The sequence below is a fragment of the Heloderma suspectum genome, chromosome 5, assembly GCF_057233095.1.
Source record: "Heloderma suspectum isolate Gila_16-S chromosome 5, 16-S_ref, whole genome shotgun sequence".
NCBI lineage: Eukaryota > Metazoa > Chordata > Lepidosauria > Squamata > Helodermatidae > Heloderma > Heloderma suspectum.
This window is the reverse complement of record NC_139462.1, coordinates 177,159,146-177,180,111: the sequence shown is the minus strand read 5'-3', so window position 1 is coordinate 177,180,111 and position 20,966 is coordinate 177,159,146. Positions and strand designations below refer to the sequence as shown.

The 20,966-nt window shown below is 47.6% G+C and overlaps 1 protein-coding gene across 1 annotated transcript in view; it reads right to left on the bottom strand.

Moving 5' to 3' along the window:
• TRIL (TLR4 interactor with leucine rich repeats) overlaps nucleotides 1-20,573 on the bottom strand; it is a 75,861-nt gene extending 55,288 nt beyond the window's left edge. Inside the window, exon 1 of the mRNA XM_084859820.1 lies at nucleotides 20,483-20,573. Coding sequence (XP_084715946.1) covers nucleotides 20,483-20,573 — 91 coding nt within the window. The remainder of the gene's footprint in view (nucleotides 1-20,482) is intronic.
• Between the last annotated feature and the right edge of the window lie 393 nt (nucleotides 20,574-20,966).

Below are 20,966 nucleotides of genomic sequence, written 5' to 3'. Positions count from 1 at the left end.
TGGCAGAGGATGTTGTCCCATCATTGGTGTTGAATAAAGATGTTCAGTTTTGAAGAAAGTGTTTTGTACATGGAATTGGAGTGGGTGCCATTTTGTTCTTTGCCTCAGGCAGCAAAATGTCTTGGGCTGGCCTTGAACGAAACATTTCTGACTTGTTGAAAATTAAAGAATGCTGTTTCCATTGATATAATGAACCAAAACTCTGCCCCCTCTTTCAAGAAAGGCCTCTAAACAAAGACCATGGCCAGGCTGTGATAGACCCCCAAATTTATATCTCTACACATGACTCAGCACTGTGCTAAGTAGGTACTGTAAAAATCACTGGGAGGGTGCATTATCAGGATGCATCATCAGAGGGAAATTCAAACACACAAATCAATAGCCTGGGACAGAGTCATTGCAATGATTAAACCTGTTTTAAAAACCAGCTCCATTTTTTTGCTATGCAAACAAATTTTTGATCCTTTCCTTAGTCACCCTAATCTGCAATATTTTGTGGTTTCCTGTAAAAGCAAATGATGATTGAAGGGCTGTCTAAGATGCTTTGGCCTTCACCATGAACCCAGGTAGCTCTCATCTCCCTTCCAAGCACTCCACACAATCAATCAAAAGCCCATTGAACATCTTCAGGGGATACTCAATAGCAGGCCAGACAATTATAGCCATCCCTGCTGAAAGGCTCAAGCAGTACTGCAATTTTAAACAGCTACAACCATATGTCAATAGCAGGGCAGTTTGGCCTGGTGCAGGATTTTTCATCAGAACTCAAATCCATTACTACTAGCAAGGCTAACTATCATTAATGGCATAATTCCTAGAAAAGGAAATACCATTAATTTGAACACAGTTGAATGATACAGACAGCACAAATCATTATTGCTCCTCATAATAATATAACAATGTGCACTCCTTTACAACATAATATTGAGTGCATCTTTAATTAGCCAACTAGCACCCATCTATTCACAGACATTTTTGTAAGAGGTATGGAGCTGGGATAACCTCATTTAATGAGCTGATCATCCAGCCTTATGGAAAGTGAGTTTAAACCATAAGTTTAACCACAAGTTTCCTTATGGAAAGTGAGTTAAACCATAAGTTTAACTTATGGAAAGTTAAACTTATGGAAAGTTTAACGTGTAACTTTAATACACGTTAAAGAAAACGTATTATCTAAAATCTACTGTTGAATGCATGTATGTGCCAATGAGATATATTTTTAAGTGGAGTGTGGGTATGTGCTGAAGAATCTCTACAGCTGCCTTATGAAGAAGGTGTCTTGTGGGCTTATCTGGAAGGCAGCTGCTGACTCCGAACCGAGCAGCAGCAAGAACATCTGGACTTGGCACTAAGTGGGGAAGCTCTTTGTAACAAGCAAGTGCCTTAAGTGGGTACCAACCATCTTACTCTCCAGCTTTTGGGAAATTATTTTATTTTAGTATTGACATTTAAGCAAGGAAGAGAGCATCTGCATTCTTGCACAGAGTGATCTAGGGATAAAGTTCACCACTGTCAATCAGCAAAGGAAGGGGAAAGGACTCCAACAGGGCTACAGTAAACAGCCCAATGAAGGCCTCTTTAGATTACCCCTGGGATTTGGGAACACAGCCTCATATTCCAGATGTAAAAAAGAATCGTTCTCTCTGGTTGACATAAACTAGCAATGACGTTCCAGTTTTACTGAACTCCCGCATGACCCTGTTTAACAACACCAAAGGATTTTGCCTCCTGGTCCTTCATTTATAAGGGCCAGTATCCTATACTGCTGCTGTTCCTCCACTGGGTCTCTTGTGCAAGCAGAACAGACTGCGGGCGCAAGATTCCTGCCTTAAACCAATCATTTAGTTGTAGGAAAAGTGCAGCTGCATCTTGCTGGAGCTTGAACCGAGCCCTGGCACTTTACAGGACACTTGCCTGGGATCAAGGAAACCCTGGAATCAGATCCAACTCTCCTTTGCAATTGAACCCAGGAGCATAAAAATCAGGCCATTAGAAATGCAAAAAAGAAAAGAAAAGACCATTTTAGAAGCCATATAGCCAACCTATTGCTGAAATGTATTAAATAAAGCCAGTGTGCCCAAATAAAATGTCTAGCTGTAGCGGTAACATCAAATATACAAAGTCCAGTGAAGAGTACTGTCCCATGTCCTCTGCTCATATATTGGAAACTCACTGCAACCAAAAGATTTTGGGAAGAAGGAAAAATAAGTGCAGCTCGGTCATTTGCCAGCCAGTGGTCACTGGCCTGGCAGTTCAAGGCGTCCGCCTCCTCCCTAACCCTAACCCTGTGAGGGTAGATCCATGGTCATATGACCGCAACAGCAACAACCACTTCTCTGGTGATAGCAAAAAACGCTGTTGTCACCACCCTTTTAGCCTGTAAAAAAAGAGCCTACGGCACTATGGGAAGCCAGGGGAAGGAATTTATGGTATTTTAGGGCAAGCTCAACCAACGTCATCTGAGCGAAAGCGAAGCCATTCTCAAATAGCCACCAGTATTTAATACAACACTTCACCAAGATTTGTTCCAATCCTTCTATTTTTCAAGCACATACACATTTTTCAGCTGGAAACAAAGGGCGAATAACAGAACAGTAGATCCAATCCTCCTAAACTGAAAACTATCTCACAAGTGGAACACTGAAGAAAAAGATACATTGACAAACTTCGACTTTTCTATTCTTGCAAGATTAATTAATATCAGAAAATGAAAAAAAAATCCTTTAATTCCAGATCCACACCACCACCCCGCCTCGCGGACTGTGATCCTTTCCGCAGTGCCAGCCTCTCCACATGGCAACACCATAACTTCATGGATACGAGCATCATCCTTCAGTTTTCTCCACCAACTGGCCAGGCATTCTCACAAACAGAAAGAAAGAGAAAGTAGCATGGCCAATGCTTGGAGTGGCATGTAGCTTAGATTCAGCTGTGACAACAAATGAGCATCACAGGCAGGGCAATTGCAGTGCATACAGCCAATGTGCGGGCAGCATGGCTGGCATGAGCTCTTGGAGACACAAAGGAGTGCTAGGCTCCAGCTCAGAGGCCTGTCCCTTAAGGATCCCCGCTTTGTAGAAAGGGGTGGAGCCTGAGTGAGAGGGGGCTTCTGGACTGAAGCATAAAAGGCTGCAGTCTGGACTCAGGTCTCGTCAGAGCAGGTTGCTGACTAAGAGCTCAGCTCTGATAGGTTCTGTAGCATGTGGCCTACCTTGCTTCACCGAGCCATGTGGGCTACTGCTTCAGGCCAGAGCGTGACATCTGGCAACTTAATGATATGAAAAGTAATCTCCGTCAAGGAAATGCTCTCAGGTGTCAGAAATGTGTTAAGTATAGGATAGGATGACTTGTTTTAGGGTGGAGAGACTAGTTGGGGGAGTGTTATTTATTTATTTATTTATTGCATTTATATCCCGCCTTTTTTCCTCTTGCAAGGAACTTAAGGCAGCTATCCTCACAACAACAACCCTGTGAGGTAGGTTAGGCTGAGAGTCTGTGACTGGCCCAAAGTCACCCAGTGAGCTGCCATGGCCGAGTGGGAACTAGAACCCGGATCTCCCAGCTCCCAGTCCAACACTCTCACCACTACGCCACACTGGTTCCAACCAGTGTTCCAAATCTATGTGTCATTGAGGAATCCTTCTCATTCTCTAATTATTGCCATTTTATTCTGAGCCAGTCACCAGTTTAGCACTTGAAAAGATCATATTGCCTTCAAAAGGAAATACAACAGTGGGAAAGTAATCCTATGGCTACTAGACAGTGTCTAGAGGGCCATAGGGTTTTCCTAAGAAACTGCGCTCCCCTCCCTCTCCCCCTCCCCCTTGTAGTTTGCGCTGTGCTCTCTGTGCTGGATGCTTCTCTGTGCTCACAAATGGAGCGCAAAGAGGTCAAAAAGGGGGAGGTCCCAGGGGAGGAGACCACGGAAGCCCCATTACGAGACTTCCTATGCACCACACAGCCTCCACCCCCCCCACTCTGACATCCCTAGCTAGATGCATGAAATTGTGCATCTAGCAGAAAATGCAGGGTGGCCAGATCACGGAGGAGAGGACCCCCTCCATGCTCCAGAGACCCTGCATAAGATAGTCGCCAGCCTCTGAGTTCAGAAGCTGGCAACCATCTTCATAGGATTGCGCCTAAATCTCTCTTTATCATTTTCATGATGTGGACTTAGGATGTAAATATAAAACCTCTTTAGGATGTGCTCATGGCATCAATATTGTTGGTCAAGTAATTACATTGACTGGTACATAAATCATAAAGAGAGCCAGTGTGTGGTGTAGTGGTGAGAGTGCTGGGACTGAGATCTGGGAGATCCGGGTTCTAGTCCCCACTCGGCCATGGAAGCTCACTGGGTGACTTTGGGCCAGTCACAGACTCTCAGCCCAACCTACCTCACAGGGTTGTTGTTTTGAAGATAAAACGGAGAGGAGAAGGAGGAGGAGAATGTAAGCTGCCTTGGGTTCCTTGCAAGAGGAAAAAAAGTGGGATATAAATGCAATAAATAAATAAATAAATAAATAAATAAGGTTTTGGGCATTTTACTGATTAGCTAGGAAGTGGGTTATTCATGGGTGGGCAATGCGTGGTTTGGCGGGTTCGCATAAGAGTATGCAATGTTTTGAAAATGAAATGCAAGTAATGTTGTTCCCCACGATACTAATGGAAGACCTGAACGGATGGCCTCAATTTAATTACTGCGTCTTCAGACGTCTTGTCCAGTTGCTCTGGAAGGCACTATAGACGCTGGTGCCCAGCTGCAAGGCACATTTTAGTGCTGAAGTGAGAGACTGTACAAAGAACCTGCCATCAGCTGACACTTCACGTGATGATGTGTCTGGCATTTTAAAGCACATGCATAAGAACTGCTTAACTGCTATGATACAAAGAGAAGCAAAACACATCTGAACACTTCAAACGTGGGCTAGCATAGCTGTATATTTGTTAGTCGCCAGTAGTTTCGAGGCTACTGGTTAAAGCAGATTTAGTACACTTTGCCTTTAATTTGTACAACCGCTTATTAAAACTCTAGTTTTACTTGTGCTAAAATCAGCTAATGAAGTTAACTAAGATGGGGCAAATGTTAAGGTTTTAGCCCTTTAATTAAGGGCTGAGACACATAAAACCTTAAATACTGGAACAAAGATGCAATTAGCTGGGATTTAATAAGCTGTCTAATGAGAAGTGACAGGGCCTGCCACAATTTCCGGACTAGATGCAATCTTTCTTAAATACGGCAGCACAGACTCCCACCTAAGGCAAGTTAAAATGTCCAGAGTTGCTGCTAAGGAGGTGAAAAGAAAACAGGGATCTAGTAGTCTTCAAAAAAATATCCCATGGACAAGAAATGCTTATAACTTGGTTAGAAAGAGCACATATATTGTACAGTGGATCCACAGAGAGACAAAACCTCTGAGATATCAAGGGCATCTATCCAATAATTCTATTCAGAGCAAATAAAGCTTATGCAGTTCTTTAAATGCAGCATTTGATAACACAAATCCTTGTTTGGCAAGACAGATCGAAATCTCTACAGAAAGTAATCTCTGTTTCTCATTGAAATGTTTTTTGCAGGATCCACAGACATGAAGTAGTGTCTTATAGCTAAAAAACTTAACAAGGTTTCAGATATCTGAAGCCAAAGGCTGTCCTTCCTTTCATCCTTCCTGGGAAAAGGAGGCCTCATCCAGTTGTTACATAGGGCCACTTATGATATGCAATGTACGAAAGCACTGCAAAGCCATGCAGAAACTTTCCCCTGCAAAATCTCCCCCCCTTCCATTCACAAGAGGGTCTCAAGCATATCCCCTAGTTTTCTCACATACTGCTTTGACCTATTTATGAAGGCTTTGGACTCTCTCTTTAAGCCTCCCCTCCAGCAATCTCCCCACCACCACCACCAGCTGTCCAGTGGCGAAGAGGGAGTTGCTCTCTCGGGAGCTGTGGCCTCACAGCACCCTACTTGCTTTCACATAGCTCCCAACAGTGCAGGTTTCCTTTGCTTTCCTGAGGGAGTAGAAGGGGTCTTGCCTTGATGAACTGGTGAGGGAGGCCTGGCAGATCCACCCCATGGACTAGAGGTTCCTCACCACTGCTTTGGGAGAGGAAACTAGTCTGAAGGAGTGCAAGAAACATCAGACACATATGCTCCCACACACATGAAATGTCCTGTTAGGAGGCAAATGGATAGAATCATAGAGTTGGAAGGGATCCTGAAGATCATCTAGTCCAACCCCCTTTCAGGCTCAGTACAGGCTCTGCACTTCAGGTGCAGCTACAGCATCCCTGGCACATGGCCATCCAACCTCTGCTGAAATATCTCCACTGAAGGAGGAGCCACCACCTCCCGAGGCAATCTGTTCCACTGCTGCTGAACGGCTTTCACTGGTAGGAAGTTTCTCCTCATGTTGATCCGAAATCTGTTTTCCTGCAGTTTCCACCCATTGGTTCTAGTCCTGCCCTCTGGAGCAACAGAGAACAACTCTTCTCCATCTCCTGCATGGCAGCCTTTCAGACATTTGAAGACCGCTATCATGCTTCCCCTTAATCCTCTCTTCTCCAGGCTAAACATACCCAGCTTTTTCAACCATTCCTCCTAGGACTTGATTTCCAGAGCCCTCATCATCCTTGCTGCTCTTCTTTGGGTGCACTCCATCTTGTTGTGTCCTTCTTAAAATGGGGCACCCAGAACTGGACACATTACTACAAATGCAGCCTGACTAATGCAAAATCGAGCCGAATGATTACTTCCTGTGATTTGGACAACATGCATGCTTCTATTAATGCAGTGTAAGATTGCATTAGCTTTCTTAGCTGCCACATCACACTGTTGGCTCATATTAAGCTTCTGATCCACTAAGACACCTAGGCCATTTTCACATGTACTGTTGCCAAGCCTGGTCTCTCCCATCCTATATTTGTGTTTCAGGGTTTTTTTGTTCCTAATTGCAAAACTTCACATTTATCTTTGATGAATCTCATCTTGTTAGCTCTGGACCACTGTTCCAGCCTGTCTAGATCCTTTTGAATCTTGAGTGGTGTTGGCTATCCCTCCTAGCTTCATGTCATCTCCAAATATGATAAGCACATCTTTACTCCTGTAGGATAATCAGCCACATTAAAGCAGCTATATAAAAAGATGACAACTGCTCCAACTAAAAAGTAGAGAAAAAAGAAATTTGTGTCATAACTGTTGGGGCTGCAGTGGGATAATAAAGCTCCTATGACCAAATGCTACCAAGGTAGAAAGGATTGTCAGTTCAGTCTAAAAGGGGCAAAACTGAACTGACTATTCCTACTGGGAATACTAATCACTTCCCAAGACCCTAAGCACTGCTGTTACTTACAAGACTTATTTTCCAACTAAAACCTACCCTTTGGCTAATTCAATTAGTATTCTTTCAGTTAAAGAGCAATTGAACATAACTTACTCTTCACTGACATCTGGAGACCAAGCATACAACTGAAGAAGCTGATCTTGGTTGTGGAAATGAATGGTTTCACAGAACTTGATATTTCCAGTTTTCCTAAACTTGAAAATGTACAAGAATATTTGTAGAAAGCTCATTATAACACTTAATATGGTGCACAGTTCTGTGTAATGAATGTTTACGAGGTACACACAGAGTTAGCAGAGGGGTTTAAACACAGAGGGGTTGTCCGGCTGGGTCCAGGAGGTTGTAAATTCCTCCTTGAGAGAGGGAGTGGTGCCTGCTGCTTTAAAAGAGGCAGTAATTAGACCACTCCTGAAAAAGCCTAACCTGGACCCAGAGGATGTTAACAATTATAGGCCAGTGGCCAACATCCCCTTCCTGGGCAAGGTGCTTGAGCGGGTGGTTGTAGGACAGCTCCAGGCACTCTTGAATGAAACGGATTATCTAGATCCATTTCAATCGGGCTTCAGGCCTGGTTTTGGAACGGAAACTGCCTTGGTCGCCCTGTGGGATGACCTCTGCCGGGAGAGGGATGGGGGAGTGCGACCCTGTTGATTCTCCTGGACCTCTCAGCAGCTTTCGATACCATCGACCATGGTATCCTTCTGGATAGGTTGTCTGGGTTGGGAGTTGGAGGCACTGCACTACAGTGGTTCCGCTCCTACTTGGATGGCCGATTCCAGAAGGTGGTGCTGGGGGATTATTGCTCTGTGCCATGGCAATTGTGCCATGGGGTTCCACAGGGCTCTACTCTATCCCCCATGCTGTTTAACATCTACATGAAACCGCTGGGGGAGGTTATCCGGAGGTGTGGGCTGAGGTGCCATCAATATACGGATGACACCCAGCTCTACCTCTCTTTCTCATCAAAAACAGGTGAGGCAGTGGCTGTTCTGAACCAGTGCCTGGGCACGGTAATGGACTGGATGAGGGCTAATAAACTGAAACTCAATCCAGACAAGATGGAGGTACTGTTAGTGGGTGGTTCGTCTGCCCGGTTAGGTGATATTCAACCTGTTCTGGAGGGGGTTGCACTCCCCCTAAAGGATCAGGTTCGTAGTTTGGGGGTGCTCTTGGATCCAGAACTGTCACTTGAGGCACAGGTGAACTCAGTGGCACGGAGCACTTTTTATCAGCTTAGGCTGGTATACCAACTACGCCCTTATCTGGACAGAGATAGCCTAGCTACAGTTATCCATGCTCTGATAACTTCTCGTCTGGATTACTGCAATGCGTTATACGTGGGGCTGCCTTTGAAAACGGTCCGGAAACTTCAGCTGGTCCAAAATAGGGCAGCAAGATTGTTAACAGGGACTGGCCTGCGAGCTCATATTACGCCAGTACTTTTCCAGCTGCGCTGGCTGCCAGTCCATTTCCGGGCCCGATTCAAAGTGCTGGTGTTAACATTCAAAGCCCTTAACGGCTTGGGGCCAGGTTACCTGAAGGATCGCCTCGTCCCATATGTGCCTGCCCGGACCTTAAGATCATCATCAGCGGCCCTTCTCCGTGAGCCCCTGCCAAAGGAAGTGAGGCAGGTGGCTACTAGGAGGAGGGCTTTTTCTGTTGTGGCACCTCGGCTCTGGAATGAGCTCCCTAGTGAGGTTCACCTGGCGCCTACATTGTACTCCTTTCGGCGCCAGGTGAAGACCTTTTTATTTTCCCATGCATTTTAGCTTTCTAAATTTTTATCTTTGCTGTTTTAAATCTGTATTTTAAACTCCTGTACTGCTGCTAGGTTTTATTGTGGTTGTATTGTTATATTGTGGTTTTAATGTTCTATATATTTTAAATTGTTTTATTGTGTGTTGTTTGGTTTTAGTTTTTGTGAACCGCCCAGAGAGCTTCGGCTATTGGGCGGTATAGAAATGAAATAAATAAATAAATAAATAAATAAATAAATTAGCACTGTGAAGCTTTGTTTAATTCTGAAAAACCTACATTTATAACTTCTTATCCACTTTGTGGAGGAGATCCTAGAAGTGAGTCTGTAGGTTTTGATTTTGCTGTTGATTGACTGTGCTTCATTAACTTGCTTTTAGATCAATGCAAACACTTTTATACTTTTTCATGACCTAGGAAAGGCTGTGAGGAACAAGTGATTATCAAACAGGTTTGTGTTGTGTGTGCTTTTAAAGATACCTAAAGCAGGAACATTCTTCATCAAGGCATATTACAGACACATCATTACATTGAAGTATGGTGGTCGAACTTGTTTCTAACATGCCCAACAAAGGTTGCTCCCACTCAAAATGCGTCAGTATTTAGTACCTTTATTAAACCATTTAATACTCCCTGAATCATTATTGTGTATATATAAAGTAAAATTTGCTTGATATTTTGATTAATAAGAACATATTACTCTCTCTCTCTCTCTGTGTGTGTGTGTGTGTGTGTGTATATATATATATATATATATATATATGAGAGAGAAAGAGAGAGAGGTGAAAATTAGTGCAGTATAAAATTGAGTAAGGGGGTCAGGCACAGGCTACTCTAGAACAATCAGAAAGCTAGACACAAAAAGGAAAACAAACTATGGAAGGACAAGACTCTCCAGTGGTGGTGACCTGCAAGGTGTGTGCAATGTTTGTTTTGTTGCCTGAGAACAACATGGCCTACATGTGCAACAAGTGCAAGTTGATCACACTGCTGGAAGAAAAAGTAAGAGGACTGGAGCAGGGACTGTTGACCCTCCAGTGAATAAGAGAACACGAAGAGTTCTTGGACAGAATGGTGGAACTGCAGCAGCAAAGCAAAGTACAGGAGCTAGAAGAACAACATGAGGTGAGGAAAAATGAAGTAGAGGATACTCCTTGGAAAATTTCATTCTGTTGTTTTCTGCCCAGTGCTCCACAGAATGAAATGCCAAGTTCTGCACCTAGGAAAAAGAAACCAAATGCACAGTTACAAGATGGGGGATACGTGGCTCAACAACACTACAAGTGAGAAGGATATTGGGATTGTTCGTTGTAGATCACAAGCTGATATGAGCCAACAATGTGATGTGGCTGCAAAAAAGCAAACACTATTTTGGGCTGCATTAATAGAAGCATAGCTTCCAAATCCCAGGAAGTGCTAGTTCCCCTCTACTCAGCACTGGTTAGGCCTCATCTGGAGTACTGTGTCCAGTTCTGGGCACCGCACTTTAAGACGGATGCAGACAAGCTGGAGAGGGTTCCAAGGAGGTCAACGAAGATGATCAGGGGAATGGAAACAAAGCCCTATGAAGAGAGGCTGAAAGAACTGGGCATGTTTAGCCTTGAGAAGAGAAGACTGAGGGGAGATATGATACCGCTCTTCAAGTACTTGAAAGGTTGTCACAGAGAGAAAGGCCAGGATCTCTTCTCGATCATCCCAGAGTGCAGGATAAGAAATAATGGGCTCAAGTGACAGGAAGCCAGATTCCGGCTGAACATCAGGAAAAACTTCCTGATTGTTAGAGCGATATGACAATGGAACCAATGACCTAGGGAGGTAGTGGGCTCTCCCACACTGGAGGCATTCAAGACGAGGCTGGACAGCCATCTGTCAGGGATGCTCTGACTTGGATTCCTGCATTGAGCAAGGGGTTGGATTCGATGGCCTTGTAGGCCCCTTCCAATCCTACGATTCTATGATTCTATGATATGCAAATAAAACTGCTATGAGTGCTTGTGTGAACACACCTCCTTATCACTACCTAGGTCTTTATCATAAGAAGCTACAGCATTTAAGAAAAACTGTGTTTCTTATTTCAATGAAAGTAATAAAGGCTAGTCTGCAAATGCTGAAAGGCTAAATATGCCTGGTTTAATAACGGAAGTCTTTTCCTAGGCTCTGTTATGAACAATGGAGCCAATGTTGTAAACGAGTGCTGAGAAATGGCCAATTTGCACATGTGCCATGTTTTGTTCATTGCCTATTGGTGTAATATTTCCTTACAAGTGACACTGTAAAACACATCCGATGGGAAAACTCGATAAAATCTCTAAGCATTTCAGTAACAGCTGCATTTTATAAAATAAATAAATAAAAGGTTACCCAAATTAAAGCGGAAAAGGGCAGCCTGAGACAATCCCACAACTGCAAACTGGGAGGAAGCAGAGCCAAAGCTCAGAAATATAAACAAGCATACAAATAGCTAAGCAAGAAATACATCCAGATTTCAAAGCAATGGGAATGTTTCCAAAACCCTTTGAAGCCTGTAAAATGTGCCTATGGTGATTGGTGAATAGCAGGAAGGTATCAGTCAAGGAACAGAAAAGATTTCTGGCATGTGTCGAAAGTTTGAACGATCTCTGGAAAGATCAGACAAATGAGGAATCGGGATCCTTTCCACTTCACTATTTCTCGCTGTGTATTAAAATATTTATATCCTGCCTTTCCACTAAAATTTATGTATGGCAACTAGCAAAGTCAATATGAACTTATAAATCATACACAACACAATAGAATACCATTTAAGCATAAGAAATACAAAGCAATGAACGACTTTCTCAAGCCAATTATGTTCCACTTCCTTCAAAGCAATAGTGAGAACTTATTTTCACTTGCTGTTAAAAAGATAAGCAGGTGGATGCCAAACAGACTTTGGACTGTCCTCTTGTAATGGCCCCAGGCCTGTAACCCAGTCACCTGTAGTTTTAGAGGGGCCTAGAGATCCATAATGCTTTGCTTTGAGTCATTATTAAGTGCAATTTCCTTGCTAGTGGGCCTCTGAGCTTATGAGATGAGTCAAAGGTCGATATCGCCACCTCAGCACACTCCATGCTAACGAGCTACCATTTATCTTATGAGGTCCTAGGATGCGCCTGAGAAGTGAAGCTCTGTTTAGGCCATGTTTACCGGTGTCTGTGCTGGGAAAGTTCTGATTGTTTGCCCGCTGACGTGGGGATGTTAGCCTATGCTGGGAAAGTTGCAGATGAACACTAATTAATGCTTGCTGCTTGCCTCACTGCTAACATTTATAGTATAAGACCCATTGTACCCCTTGGCTCTGGGTTGATAAAAGCTGTCTGATCCAACCATTGGGTACACCTGTGTGCTGTAAGTACTCAATAAAGTCTCCTTGTAAGCAAACCTGGATCTGGCTTATCACTATCTCGGCACCTCCAAACCTTAGCAGCCCACAGCTGGGTCATACACCTCTCCAGAGCACTCTAGAGAACTCATCACAGAAAAAGCCCCATCCCTTATCAACACCCACCTCACCTTTGATGCCTCTGATAATCGTCTCTGCATATAGGAATAGGGGGTCCTTCAGACATAATGATCCAAGGCCATTTAGGGCTTTAAAGGTCAACACTTTGAACTTTGTCCAGAAGCTAGCTAGGAGCCAGTGAAGTCATTTTAGCAATGTGTAATTATGTTCTTGGTGCATCAGGTCCCAGTTAACTTTCCGAAAGTTTTACAAAGGCAGTCCCACCTGGAGCAAATTGCAATAGTCTAGTTTGTTAGTCAATAACACATGACTGATGGTAGCAAGATTTTCCTTTTCCAGGAAAGGTTGCCACTGGTGCATGCGCGCGCGCGCACACACACACACACACACACGCCATCTAAAGTTGATGAAAGTTTTTTTTGGTCATGGATGCCATCTGAGCATTCATGAGCAGCACTTTATCCAGTAGCATATGCAAGATGCTAAATTGATTCTCAGTGGGAGGTGCAACAGTCTGACCATCAATTCTAGGAAAAGAGACCAGCAACACCTCCACCTTGTCTGGACTGAGTTTCAGTTTGAGTATAAAGAGTCTGAGTAAAAACAAAGTGTTCTACACCACAACTGAATTATATTATTTAAGGTGCAATCCTATGTCATTGTCCTTCTGTCTAAACATGCACAGCATTGTGCCCTTATGCCAGGATTGATTCTGAGCGTATGGAGATAGTTAGCAGTTCAGACTCAGAAGGGGAACAGCCAGAACCAGGGGAGGCATCTTCCTGAGTGAGTTCAGATATGGATAGGTGTGCTTCTCAGGAGGCTAACACAGAGATGGCTGGGCCTGAAGCCCCTCCCCTTCTCTCCTTCCAGGAGGAGGAGGAGGAGGAGGAGGAGAGTATGGGGTGTGACCTGAGGGATGCTAGACTGTGGCACAGAGCGAAGCGGGAAAAGTGAGAGGTGGAGCTCAGACGGTAGACCCGGTTGGCGATGCGTGAGGGTCAATTTAGGGGAGCATCATTGGAAGGGAGGGGCATCCCTCCCTAAGTTATTCTAGCCAGCAAGTTCTTGTTTCAACTGCTGGCAACGCATAGCTCCCATGTGTATCCCCTGTTGCCATTTGTAAATGAAGCAGCTGTACTCCTTTGTAGCCTGAGAGTCTTCGAGGATTTGCATCTGTAATGAACCTGTTGATAGTGAATTAAAGGCGTGAGACTGAAGCCTCTCTTCCTGTGTGTGTGCATGAGGAAGGAGGGGGCCAAGGGAGCGTGACACCTTAATTAGCTGACAATCAATCCAAACACAGGGGATATTATAACCTGATGCTGCCATCATGCCATTAGACATTTGAGCAGCCTTGGGTATTGTGGTTTCGTGATGTTAATGACGAGACCAAGGGAACTGGCAAGAGTTTGTGGGGCCAGTCTTGAGTAATTCTACACAGTTCTGCACAGGGAAGATGGCTGTGGATTTCATTGAAAATATGTCTTTTTCAGGTCCTATAGATTCTCATCTTGGTTTCCCTTTCCTGTTCAACATGGCTTGGATTCAAAGAACCCCTTACGCCAATGGGAAGGGCACATTTTCCCACTTCTGCCAGCTCCGCCAGCCCCTGCGTCCTGCTGAGCCATGGCACACAACATTCCAGAGGGTCCTCCAACTTTCAGGAATGTATTTTCAGGTTTGAAAACTGGTGCAGCAGGCACAAGAAGGTGGGCAAACCTCATTGTGCAAGGAGAACTCTGCCTGTCATGCTTAGCATGCAAGCCAGTATATACTAATCTGACATGCAAGTTCATGTGGAGGTTTTGAGTGAGATAACTCAGGCACACTGCTGAAGTTTCACATGGGTAACAGCCTCAACTGTGCCGGTCCCCTTAGAAATGTCTGAGAAATGTGAGGGCTATAAGCACTGCTCTAGCAGTCCTATTGGCTAGCACTTACAAGTTGGTACATTCATTAGATGACAATGAGACCTCATTGTGCATGACATTCTCTGGATCGCAGTCAATATGATAGTTATTTTAATGAAAATTTTTAGGAAGAGTATGATAAGGTAGAAATGGAGGAACATATTTTTAAATGGCAAATAACGTCTACTTTGGTCAAGAACAGCTAGAGGTGCATATATAACACTGAACACCTGCTAGACCTGAAAGGCAAACGGAAGTGAGAACCTACAGCCTGAAGTAAAGCAGAAAGCAGGTACTGCTCTCGACTTGTGGCATTTATACCTGGCTTGGCTAATCAAGAGACATGATCCTGCCTGTCAGCGGCAGGAGGAGATATTGCTCCAACACTTGAGCATGCACAGCCGCCACCGAACATGGGTATCCTGGTTCAGGACCCAGGGGGCATCTCTACACCAGCTTAAAATCCTGCATTTAAAACGGGGCTTTCTGCTTCCATTTTAAATGCAGGATCACCGCTGACTCTCTTCACACGTGTTTCTTTGCGAGCGGAGATGGGTTAAAGAAGACGCAGACAACAAGCTTGGGTTGAAAATTGGGCCACATTTATTGAAATAGCTGCAAAGGGGTAACTAGGACGGGCATCTAACTGTGTCAGCGGCTAGCTGGTACTTCTTGGGCGAAAACACACCCAGCCTGAGGGGTGGCGGTGATCTCGCCATCCCTCGGGACTGCCCCTTCTGGGGGAGGTAGACCTTCCGGTGTCACCCCCAACCCGGTGCCGCACAACACCTGGGTGAGTGAGTAGGGTTGGTCTCCCAGGCAACCCTTATCCCCCTGCTGAGCCGCACAACCCGTTTGGGGGGCCTCAGGCGTCACCTGTCACCATAAGGTGCCTCTGCATGCACACCATCCCTACTTTCCTGTTTTTGCCCATCCTAGCTGCCACAGGAGTCACAAGCCTAGAGCTTGTGAAACTCCCCCCACCTGCGCAGAAGAACTTCCCGCAGGCCCCTTTGCAGATCAGAAAGAAATCTGTTATACACTACATGAGACAGGCAGACACTGTCCATCCTGCAACGCTCCCTCCATGTCCACAGAATTCCCTGGCGGGTGGTGCATCCATCACCTCATTCGCATAGGCCATAAGCCATTTCTCTGTGCACTTTCGGATGTGCCCTGCCACTGGCAACGTCATTCCATTCCTTCCCATTGATCCATGGGAGCAGTGAGGGCTGCAATAGGCTACTTCCGGCCAGGTATGCCGGACCACCTGCATCTCAACCAAGGCCTGTTCGATCAGGTCCTCGCCTGGCTTACAGCCAAAGTCCTTCCTCTCAATGTGCAGCACCTGGACCTGCGGAGAAAGACTTTGGTGGAACAGAGTGAGGAGGGGACTCCCACCGCATGCCTCGTCTGGGAAGCCACTGGATCTTAAAGTGACAGTGTGACAGACGCTGAAGTCTGAAATTGATGTACAAGCCCTTCGTGCAGCTCCAGACGTCATAACATGCCCATGCAAGGGCTCCTGTTCCGGCGTACGACAAGTCTGCTGGTCTAGGGCATAAACACATTGGGGCAAGCAAAGCGAGAGTTATGGCAGGAATAAGCAGACGACTTGCTAACGCAGGCTGGAGCGCTGTGAAGCCCCTTTTTAAACTGCCATAATGTGCCTGAGAGAGAAACCTCCAGCAACTATCATGGAGACTGCTTCAATGCAGCGATTGTGGGTTCTAAACTGCGTAATTACCTAGGCCTAGTGGGGTAGAGCTAATGTAGAAACTGCCCAAATTGCCCTTATGTCAACAGTAAGCCATTGGATTGATACAACGGAGGCCCTTCCTCAGACCCATGGCATTCCATAGAACCCTAAGGTCCCGACGGGGCACTACCCATTGACTTGCGTTTGGCCATGGGCCACTGCCGTGCCTTTGCTATACCGATCAATTTTGATCACCAAATGCATAAGTGGGTTACATTTGGCCAGCCATGCACCTTGAACTGTATCAAGGCCTCTGGGACAAGTCGTACTTAGGAGCCCAGACCCACCCTGAATTCCTAATGGGGGGGGTTGACGAAGGCCATTAAGGCTGCTGCGTGGACAGGGAAATGTCTTTCTGGAAAGCACAAATGGAGTGCCATTATCCCAAGGAACCCAAAAGGGGTATCTGGGGAGAGAAGGTGACTAAATTCACTAAAAGCAGGCAACATCTATGCCCAATCCTATATCGCCTGCCGCACCCAAAACATCCCACCATTGTGGGCCGGCAAGCTAAGTGGCCAGGATGCGACTTATAGACCCATATAGTCTGTTGTTCCTAAGGAGGTGCAAAATTGCAGCCGATGATCTATAGGTAAGGTCATGATCCTAGCACTGAAGCTTTGACTAATGCGCGGCACACCCTACCTGCTCTGTCGCAGGTAGCTCCTGTGCGGAGAGCCCTGTAATGCAGGATGGCATGCCTGGCTTCAGTCTCCCAGTCTCTGCAACGATGTGATCTGGGAATGGAGCACCAGCGGGGCTAAAGCCCGGAAGTCCCTTACTTAATTTCATGACAAAGCATCGACCATTGGGTTTGTCTAACCCGGCACATGGTAGACCCAGAACCAAATGTTGTAACACCGACACTGGAGTGCGGGCACATTGACACATGACATGACCCTCCAATTTCAGGAGGACAGATAATGAATCACGTGGTCACATTGTCATACCGAAGCGGGGGTACTGACTTGACTATAAGGTCATTGAAGGTGTGCTCGGAGACTGCGGCCACCACTCTACAGGCCACTACCCTCAGCACAATTGTACCTGCCCTAAGAGCCCGAAACCACCTTGAGCGGCGACGGAACCAAATGAATCCGCAGTCTGGCTTTGAGGAGCGGCTCACGCCTCCGCAAGGAGGTGCCGTTAAAGCCCTACCAAGTAGAAGCCATGCCTATGGATATTTGCGCGCAGCAGAAGTAACCCTAGTTCGATGGTGTGGAAGCCGCCGACCCTACATTGCCCAGACCGGGCCGGCGCGAGAAGGCACGTACAGGGGCAGCTACCCGAACTGTGAAAAGAAGATGCCCTACAATATCTCGCATGGTCCCCCCAAAGGAAAACCATAGGAAGATGTATAACTGCTTGAAGCTGTGCTCAAAGGACCTGAAAGTTGTCCTGAGGGAGGCTAGATTAACGCCTAAGGATATCGGATTGGCTTACCAAATGTTGATGTGGGCAACAGGCCCTGAGCCTTTGTGAGCTATGGGACACCGAGGTAACAGGAAAGGGAAGCAATGCTCGCGTTAGGTCAGAACATTGACCACCGTCTTCGGACTCCATGTAGAGTATGCCCACCAGGGACCCGTGGATGGGATCCTACACCAAGACAACTGCCCCATCGACTAGGTGTGTCACACTGCACACAGATGAACAGGAATCTCTTGATTAACAGGCAGGCCCCCAGGGAAGAGAGGTTATGAATCAGGATAAACTCCCTAGATGATTTTGTGGGCACTATTTCCAGAAGGGAGATCCATAGGGTAGATAACGGGGTGTGGAAAAAAGGGGGGGCTATAATCCTTTTGCCAGTACTGCCATGTTAACCTGTCAGGAACCTGTCGACGCCTGGCTAGGAGCAATGTTGCTTACGAGGTAAGGATGGCATGTGTTGACCTAGAAAAGGGGGTGAGGTCCTAGAACCTAGCATAAAACCATGTTCCAAGTTAAAACGTGTTCCTTCCATTGGGGTAGCGACTTAAAGTCGGAGTAGCGGCACCAACCTAACCGGGCATGGGCCCATGAGAGCTTCCTACTGCCTCGGCCTTTCCAAGGGGGGGGACCCTACCATCCCCAGGCATTGGACAAGGGGAGGACTAGTACTGACTGCTACTTGGGGGCACTCATGACGGAAAAAAAGGCACGGGTTCTGGGAGTATGCACCCTTGGGGCTGTATTCCCAGCACAGACAGCGGTGCTGAAGCAGCGGATCTGCCATAGGCGAAAGGCCATTGCGGGAGACAGCCTGGTGATTGTGGCTATTGCCAGATCTGCCGCAGAACAGGCCGGGAAGGAGTCAAAAGAGGCGCGAAAGGTCCTGGTCCAACAGGTTCCTGTGCAGAGAAGGGTCCATGGCGGCCCTCCTGTGAAAGGCCTCAACGTAATCCAGTCACACACCTCCTCAGGTGAAAGCCATTAGGAGGAGGAGTAGCCCTGGTGGCATCCCAACTTGCCAGGTTAGCGTAGGGATCTAATATGCCACCTACGTGGATGCCCAAGCGGGCTGGGGCAGGGCGAGGGATCGTAAGTTAATCCAGCAGAACCATGTAATATCACTAATATGCTGAGTTGAGCGGCTGGGGCTACCGTGGGGTGTGACTTACTGAGTTGCCAGTGACATTGGGAGGGCCAGCCGCCCCAGGGAGGTAAGCTAAGGCGGCAACCCCACGGCCTTGCAGGTCGCCCATCTGGACAAGTGGGGCAAGGTGCAGTCATCTCACCCATATCCAAGGCAGCCACATCCGGGTCCCTGGGAGCAAGGAAGACGATGCCACCTGCAGTGCTCCTGACGGAGATGCCCCAGGAGGGCGGACCGCCCCAGCTGTGGTGTGTCGCCTGGGCGAAACCACAAGGAAGGAGATGGAGGCTTCAACAGCATCCAGACGAGTTGCACTCATTGTGGCCGTGCTCTGATCCTTGACTGGAAACTTAGATATTGATGCTTGGGCACTCGGGAAAGAGGAGGTTGCAGAAGGGAGGAGCTCAGTCGTGGGCGGTGAGCCATCCAGAATAGCTAATGAAGAAGAAGTGGAGGCTTCAAGAGCATCCGGACGAGCTGAAAGAAAAAATAGTAGTGAGCGTTGGGTCTGCTGTCATGTTCATTTGGGCTGGACAGCCAAGGGCTTCTAAGGCCTGACCAGGGGAGGGGGTGAGATCCACGAGGAACTCTCATCGGTTTCTAAACGAGCAAGAGTTGACGCCAGTACCAGGTCTGCCTCCTCATTAGACTCATAATCGGGCCTTGGCAGTGGTTTCTTGGGGAGGGGAGGCAGGGGCCCTACCCTACCCTTTCTTTCTACCTTGGCCTTTCCTGGGGGGGGGGGCAAATTAATAAGGTGGGTTAGGCTTGGCACGATGTTGGAAAATTCTGACCAAGGCTGACCTCGCTTAACTTCCCAGATCAGACAATGGCTGGCACCTCTAGCCCTCTGCTGGTTGTCAGAAAGAAGCAATAGCCCGGATGCCAGACCAAGTCCAACACTCAAACCAGCACCCCTATAAGTAAATGCAGCAGGAGGCTACACACTGGGCATCGAGGGCAACAGACAACACCACACAGGCCTCGAGAACTGCAGACCCGAGATAAGCTAAGGTGGAGAGTCCTGGGATGGGAGTGGGGAGCGCCTCTAGATAGGAGGGCCATACTCCGTGGCCGATAATGACTAAAGATGTGAGTGGTGCAAAGGGAGGGGGCGATTGTCGCCCATTGCAAAAAATTGGTGCCCATAAGGCCCGGGAAGGGCCCATGGCTGTGGGAGCCGGGCCTGAACGCGGGCATTGCCTTGCTCCCCTTTCTTTCTCTTTTTTTTTTCCTCCCTCCCCCCCTCTTCTTCCCCCATTGTTTAATTTGTTGTTGTTGTTGTTATTATTATTATTATTATTACTCCTATTATTATTATTATTAGGTTTTATTTTGTTTGGTGTGTGTGTGTGTTTGCTTGTCTTGGGGGGGTGAACGCGCCTCCGCCGCGAGCACTCTGCGCTCCCCGGGCAGCACAAGAGCCGGCAATCGGGGGGGGGGCAGGCGAGAAAGGCCGGCGCTCCCGGCGGTGCGGCAATCCATGGCCCGGGGGGGGCGCAGAGGCATGCCCACCCCAAGCGAGGCAATTCCGGGGCCCACGGGTGCGGAGGGGGGGTGCGCCGCCACCGAAAGCACCAGCGCCCCCCCCCCGCAGGGGAGCGAGACACAGGCGCCTCCCCCTGATGCCCGCCGCCGGCACTGACAGAGGCGTACCCGCTGGCAAGGCAAGACACGCAAGGAGGGAGCGGCGCCCGAGCCCGCGCACCCCGCCGCGAGCGGCGGCGCCCCAGGGGCGCGGCGGCATTCGCACGCCGCGACCCTGGGGAGGAGGCAGGCGCGCCGCCGCCGATGACACCAACACCCCCGCAGGGGAACGGAACACAGGCGCGGCTCCTGGGAGCGACAACAACCCCGGGGGCGCAGCCTGAGGAGGAGAAAGACGAGGGAGGGCGGGCGCGCCATAGCCGCAACCGCAAGAGGCGGCGCCCCCGTATGGGAGCAGGACAATGGGTGCCGCTCCCGGGCACACGCCGCAGGCGCGATCGCCGGACCACCCGCCGACCCGAAAAGAACCGGCCGAGGAGGGGGCGGCGCCCGGGCACGAGCGCCCCAGCCGCACACGCCAGCAAACCCAGGGCCGGGTCGGCACGCCGAGTAAAGGCGGGAAGAAGGAAGGGGGGGCGGGCCACCGCTGCAA